General features: G+C 57.5%; 1 protein-coding gene across 1 annotated transcript; it reads left to right on the forward strand.

The window, feature by feature from the left end:
• The first annotated feature begins 2,412 nt into the window (after positions 1 to 2,412).
• On the forward strand, positions 2,413 to 2,934 carry NANOS3 (nanos C2HC-type zinc finger 3). The gene has a single exon (XM_061189051.1). It carries the CDS (start codon positions 2,413 to 2,415, stop codon positions 2,932 to 2,934), a length of 522 nt encoding a protein of 173 aa, XP_061045034.1.
• Positions 2,935 to 7,380: the final 4,446 nt, after the last annotated feature.

Genomic DNA, 7,380 nt, shown 5'->3' on the forward strand with positions numbered 1-7,380 from the left:
CGTCGCGTGTCTGTGCGCTTGGGTGCTGACCGCCACAAGGGCCTGAGTTCAGATGCCCAAGACCCTGCAGTCAGGCGGGCAACCTGTGGTCCTCTGTGGTCCTTTTGCTTCGCCCCTGTCCGAAAGTCCCGCAAGTGGACCTGCGGGCGGGGCCTGCCTGCTAGCGGCCCCACCGCCGGCCCGAATTTGCCAAGTGGAGACTGACAACCCCTGGGGGTTCTTGTGATTCAGAAACAATTGTGCCCGGAACTCTATGAAGCTCACCGAAGGTATTACATTGTATTAAAATGTCTTGTTTATCTCTCTGTTCCATCGATGTCCCCGGGGCAAGAACCACTTGGCAGCCAGACATCTTGGGGCCACTAGGAATCCCTCTTCTGCCTCGCACTAGCGGTGCCCTACGGGCCTCAGTCTCCCAAACTGACAAATGGAAGTAATATGCACCTCTCAGGGCCGTTTTGAGGATGCTTTGGGTAAATGCATGAAAAGTTGAGCCCAGCGCCCAGCACTGCTACATTTACATAGCAAAGGCAACATAAATATCTATTGTTATTATTATTTATATTTCTCTCCTGCTTTTTCCGGTTCCCGGAGCAGAGAGTTGGCACCTAATAACTATTTGCTGACTTAATGATTCTGTAAGTTCCTTATTCCCTCCCCTCTCCTCCCTCACCCTATCCAGTTCCCTCACCCCCACCCAGCCTCCACTCCCCAAGAAGTTGCCAAGGGTTTGGGGGAACATTCAACCTGTCGGTGAGTTTGGGCAGCTCAGGCAAACCATCGACCGTTGAGTGGACCCCGAGGCCTGGAACTGCCGTCCACCCATCACGACCCCCACCTTCCAGATCTGGGGGGGTCAGGGGATCCTGAACACATCCCCTCCCTTAGGCCACAGCGAAGGTCACAATCAACATTCATTGTTGTCGGTGGGTTGTGAGGACGGAGGCCAGACCCACCGAGGGATGAATGTCACTGTGTCTGGGCCGGACACAGCCTAAGGGGAATGGGATGGGGAAAAAAACCCACCCTGGACTCCCCCCCAAAATTGCTCAGCCAGTACCTGACCCTGACCCCAGCCTCTCACCCCTTGGTGAGGGCTGGTGTCTGGGATCCTTACAGGCACAGGCTGGATTTGGAGAATAAATCCTGGAGGGCTGGGGGCATGAATCACAGGCTCAGGGCTGGGCAGCTGAAAAACCTTTGTGAAAGAGATTAGTGAGCCCCGCTTCCGGAAGGCTCAATAAAGTTTTCTTGAATGAATGGATGAATGAGGTGGGTAGGCAGCATAGCACCTCTTCTCTGCATTCAAGTCCCGGGCCCAGCTTTCTCACCCTCCTTGCCTGGTACGCGCAGACCCCTGCTTTACTTTCAGTTGCCCACCTAGCACGTTGATGCCAGCTGATCCTTCCACCTGCCCATCTGTGCCCCACGTGGGTGACTCCTGGGCACACCTTATCCTCCGGAGACTGAGCTGAGGTCTCATTTGAGGGGGAGATCAAGGCACTGGCGAATGCTAGGGGTCCCCCCATTAGCCCAACTTGTGCCTGTGCTCTCCTCCACCCCCCATAATGTTTTGCCTCACCCCCTTTCCACCCCAGGACCAGGACGAGCTGGTCCTAAGGCTCCCCAACACCTAAGGCTCCGGTGGTAACTGCTAACTGCGTGGGGAGGCAGGCTTTGGTGCTTATCTTTGTGAATAACCCCAGGGGCAGGTGGTTTCATACCCCAGTCTGTTCATCCATTAAATGCTGGATCCACTGAAAAGGGGTGTGAAAGCTCCCTGAGGGTGGCCAGAGCTGGGAGCCTTGGTCCTTATCCCCCCACCCCATAAGCCAGGCCCATCCTCCTTCCAAAGACAGTTGGAGCATCAGCAGCTCCCCAACCCTTCCCAAAGAGCGCAGGGGTACCCGGCCCCTCCCCCAGCCCAGGAGAAGGAAGAAAGAAGTTACTAAGTTACTGGTTACATCAATGCTAGTCTGTCGGGTGGGGCTTCCAACCCTCCCACCCCCATCACCCTGTGGGGCAGGAGAGGCAGGCAGGCTCTAAGGAGGGGTCGCCCTCCCAATGCCCTCTGGGTGGGGTGTGTGGCTCCATATTCCTGGTGCCCCCTGCAGCCTGTGTCTTGTCACCGCCCCCCCTCGCCTCCAGCCCACCCAGAGACCATGCATCCCCTTGGCAGGTGCATTTTTGGGGGAGCGGCAGCAAGCCCCCCTGTGACAATAAGGAACCTCCTACAGCCTGCTCCTCCCTCTTCACACCCCCTTGGAGGTATAAGGAGGGAACTGACAGCCCAGACTGCTCGGCTCCAGAGAGGGGAAGGGAGGGTTAAGAAGGCAGGTGTAGAAAGACAAGCTTTGGGGCGGCTGGGTTTCTTCTCTCTTTGCCCCTCCGCCTGGCACACGGTGTCCAGCCATGGGGACCTTCAATCTATGGACAGATTACCTGGGTTTGGCACGCCTGGTGGGGGCTCTGCGTGGGGAAGAGGAGCCTGACGCCAGGCTGGACCCCCAGGCAGAACCAGTGCCAGGACCGGAGGGTCAGACACCCAGCCCGGAATCCTCACCAGCTCCTGAACGCCTGTGCTCTTTCTGCAAGCACAACGGCGAGTCCCGGGCCATCTACCAATCCCACGTGCTCAAGGACGAAGCGGGCCGGGTGCTGTGCCCCATCCTTCGAGACTACGTGTGCCCCCAGTGTGGTGCCACTCGCGAGCATGCCCACACCCGCCGCTTCTGCCCGCTCACCGGCCAGGGCTACACCTCCGTCTATAGCTACACCACCCGCAACTCGGCCGGCAGGAAGCTGGCCCGCTCGGACAAGGCGAAGACGCCGGACTCCGGACACCGCCGAGGAGGAGGAGGAGGAGGAGGAGGAGGAGGAGCCTGTGCAGGTGGCTGGGGGGACTCGAGGAGGGGGGGGTCTGCCCTGGGCTGAGCCCCTAGGGGCCTTTGTGAAGTGGGTTAACCCCTGGGGTCACCCACTTCAGAGGGTTGGGGGGTGATAATCCATGTAGACAGCTTAGAACAGTATTCTAGAACTGTTGCCCTACGCGGGTAAGCTGGGGATGGGGTTCCCCGTGTGGCCTTGGGCAAGGCACTCTCCCTCTCTGGGCCCGAAAGGGAAACACCGTCCTTTTCCAGGCGCGGTGTGATCTAGCAGGGAGGCTGTGGGGACTACTGATGGGATCTGGGGACAGGTACGGCAGGGGCTCCAATCCGGCTTGGCACGTGGGAGCTGTGTGACCAGAGGGAAATGGCTCAGTTAGAGAAACTGAGCCTCACTTGTTCACTCATTCACCAGATAGTTTTTGAGGCTTGCCCTGTGCCAAGCGCTGGGCTGGGCTTGGCCCGCCGTGGTAGATGGGAGAGTGAGAGTTAAAACACAGTCTAGAGGAAGCACCTGATCCAGGTGAAGGGGTCCAGGAGGTCTTCCTGGAGAAAGAGACTTCTGGAAGCCTAATTCAGTTTGGTGGAGCACTGAAGTGGAGCCCAGGCAATGGGGCTCGTTTAGGAACTTAGTGAAGTTCGGTGTGTCTGGGATAGAGTATGTGTGCATGTATGTCGGAGGGGAAGGTGTCAGAGATTTCAGGGACGGCAAAAGGACCTGTAGGTCCTTGCTGGTCACCTTAAAGGGTTTGGACTTGAGTACTAGGGAGCCAAGGAAGGGACAAGACCAGGTCTGCATGTGTTGGACTGTGAATGTGTTAGACCGTGGCTAATGGGCTGGACCGTGGGAACGGATTTGAAGGTGTTGGAAGAGGCTGGTCCTCCAGGCAGAGGTGTTCGAGGCAGCGAAGAGGGAGAGTCCCAGCGCTTGGGGAAACGTCAGTTTGGAGGGAAGTACCATGAGTTTGCTGTGTGTGAATCAGCCACTGGCTGGGGCTGAAGTTTAGAAGCGAGATATGGCTGAAGCCTCCCTGAGGTCTAAAGGGCTCTCCCCACACTGCACGGCCCACCACATAGGGCGCTCCCCCCCCCCATCTTGCTCATCAAATGTGGATTCCAGTTCTGCAGGTCTGGGTGAGGCTTGAGCATCTGCATTTCTAACCAGCTACCCCGGACACTGCCATGCTGCAAGGCCACAGACTGGCAGGCTTTGAGTAGCTCTGTCTTAAACGGCAGCAGTTATTATTACAGATGAGAAAGACCTCAGCTTCTGCAGGGTTTTAAAAGAGAAATCTGTTTTAGCAACTTTCATTGCCTTTGAGGAAGTCAGCAACAGAGGAGACGGGTCTGACCGGGCGGTACCCCCGCCCATTTGGGTGCCCGGTGTGGGTACTGCCTCTCCTATCAGACTGTGAGCCCCTGGGGAAGTCACCGGGTGGGAGGACCCCTCCCAATCCCGGCAGCTGTGCAGTGAACATCTGTTAGAAGAGACTGCCTCCAGGAGAAGATAGTATTCCCTATGAGGTCTGACGAGGTCCAACTGGGAGAGGTGGGAAGCTGAAGGGACGCAAAGATGATGGTCTCAGAGTCTTCCTTTTTTCCCCTCAAGTCCGAGAGAACAGGAAAACTTGCCTTCGCGGGCGTGAGGGGTGGGGTGGGGGAAGCCCTCACCAGGATATTGGCACAGAAAGGCTGCCTGAGTCAGTCCTCCCAGGTAACCTGGGTGTAACAAACCCGAGGTTCCCGGAGCCCTGCGGCCACGAGGAGGCAGCACGGCAGGACTGAGTTGAAGTTTCTGCGCTTTGTGTCTGGCTCTGGGTCCCACCTGGGGCTGCCCTGGGCCGGGAATGTCACAGGGGTGCTATTCCAGAAATAGCCTGCAGGTGGCGCCAGAGCCATGACAGCCCTGCAGGTTGAGTCGGTACTTCCGGAGCATTGAATCATCCCTGTTATTAAATGTTTTTCTCCTCCCCTTCTGCTTTTAAAATCCAGGTTCCAAAGGTGCCGGGAAGCCTTCTGGAACTACCCCCTCTTCCTGCTGTCCCTCCACTTCTGACTAAGGAGGTTGGCGCGGGCAGGACGGGGATGCTGCCTTCACCTGGGGTTGGGGACCCAGGCTCACTGGAGGCTGGATTTCAGGGAAGACTCACCCTCCGAGGATCCGCCCCTAGGCCCTGCCCCCAGCCTGAGGGCCTGGCAAAGGAGCCCCGTTTGGGAGCACAGCCCAAAGAGCGCCCCGACCCCCTCACGGAAGGAGGTGGTTCTCAGGCACCCCGGCCCTCCTTCCCCAGCGCTGGGCACCCAGTCAGCTCTCAATAAATGTTTATGAATGGATCAGTGTCATAGCAGGCCCGGTCTTGGGACGAGGTAGCGTGAACTGTGCCCATGGGGCTGGGGACCCTCCTCTCCTGGCTCATCCCTTACCCCCACGTTACTCTGACTTCCACATGCCCCAACTGCTGTTTGGATTGCCGTTTACCCTGGGGCCCTGGGGTGAGCTGCTTTGTGCTGAGAAATGGGAGTGGGCACCACAGGGCAGCGATGGGGTTCTGAGGGGTCGCCCCAGCCTGGCACTTCTGAGCAGGGCACTTGCTGCTGGGTTGGTGCCATGAGGCTGTTTCTGTGACGCTTCATGTTTGCGAACTCTTCCAGCCACCCCTTGCATATTGACATGTCAGATGGAATCCCCTACACTGGAGGTGGGGGCCTGACTTGAGGGGGCAATGGAGAGACAGTTAGAGGTTCCCCCCCATCACTGTCCTCACCTAGGAGGCTCTTAGTGAACGTTTAGGTCACCATCGATGCCCCAGCAACTGGGGGCCATGGAGTCACATGCAGGCCCTTCAGAGCAAGGGAAGGACTTCTGGGCTGGGGCAGGGGTGGGGTGGGGAGCTGCAAGGAATGGGCATATGTCCGGAGGGGGTTGGGCCAGGCGAGGCCATGGGTAGGGGGCACCACGGAGGTGATTTGGCTGTGCTTGGGCAGGAGTGGGTGGGGGGTGGAGATCCATCCCCACCCAGGAAGTATGATCTGGTCCTTCTGGGGAGCTGTGCTTGGGGGGATCCCCATCCCCTGTCTGCCTCCTGCACCCCCACATCTTGTTCCCCCAGCCTCCCGGGGGCAGCAGGTGACAAGTGCCTATCCACATCCCTCCCCCAATCTGAGGGCTGGCCTGAGGGCCCGGTCTCCACCCCCAGCCGACAAGGTCTCCCAGGGTTGAGTGGGGGCAGGATTTGGACATCCCAGGATTTGCCCTTGGCTTTTCCACTTGAACTGGGACCTGAGGCCACCCAGGAGGAGGGCTGGGGTGAGCCGGGGATGGGAGACGGCCCTTGAAGACAGCCTGCTGCCCAAGCTTGAAGAGGAGAGGGAAAGAGGAGAAAGAAGACACAAGAGGAGGCCTCTTTAGCAGCCCCAAGAGTTTCAGATTGAGTCAGGGGACACGATCCCTCAGCCACCCCCAGGTGCCTGCAAATGCTAATTGTATAAGCCAGAGCCGCTGGGGCGTGAGACACAGGGAACTGGGTGATTGGGCACGTGCTGGAGGGTTCAAGGAAGTAGCTGCACATCCAGCAGGCAGAAGGGTTGGGGGACCCTGACCCACCTTGCTCCCTCACAAATGGGGTGTCCCAGGGTATAAAAAGTCGGTGGGAGGGGGCCCTGCCTTGGCTGTAGGAGTTAGGGTGCAGGAGCCACAGGCAGAGCAACAAATTAAAGTATTGGGTGTGGTCCATCTTGTGGTGACCTATTTAATAGAAGCACGTCTTCTGCAAAATGGCTTTGACAGCAGCACCCAGAACTGCTTATGACAATGTGACATCACTGGGGCTGTGGTATGGTTTGGTGGGATGGTGTGTGCAATGCCTGCCCTCAGCACCCTCCAGGCAGTAGCTGTGTCTGCATCAGTAACATTCCCCGAGGGATGCCTCCTTCCGGGCCAAGGCCTCCAGGCAGCTTGTCCCACGAAGGACAGGCGAAGCCATCTCAGCACTGAATACAGACTCGCAAACTCCAGTTGGACAATCAGTCAAGATACTGTGTGCTTGAATTCGTGCACACAGCCACCTGCTCCTGAGTCCGACACACTCAGTACTGCATGGGGGACCCCTGGATCCAACAGTAGCCGAACTTGTCTTCCCAGGGAAGATGAAAAGTAGAAGTCAAAGGAGAAAGAGATGGTTAGGGAGGTTTGTGGGCAAGACATCAAGGAACTGAAAATGCCTCAAACCCCAAACAACAGGTCACGAGGTCTGAGGCCTGGCTAGGGAATCATTTATTAATGGGCTTCCCAAAAGAAATAAAATGGAAATCCGGAGAAAAACAAGGGTACAACCAACAAAGCCAGCCCTTTTCTCCTCCAGGAAAGAAACAAATTCTGAACCTTCCATAACCTCCACTAAGGAGCTGAAATTTGCAAATCCAGATAAACATCTGGGCAGCTCTGCCCCCCCCCCACCCCCAGCTTCCTGGGGCCCCAGCTCGCCTCTCTGCCTCC

Source organism: Eubalaena glacialis, chromosome 4, assembly GCF_028564815.1.
Source record: "Eubalaena glacialis isolate mEubGla1 chromosome 4, mEubGla1.1.hap2.+ XY, whole genome shotgun sequence".
NCBI lineage: Eukaryota > Metazoa > Chordata > Mammalia > Artiodactyla > Balaenidae > Eubalaena > Eubalaena glacialis.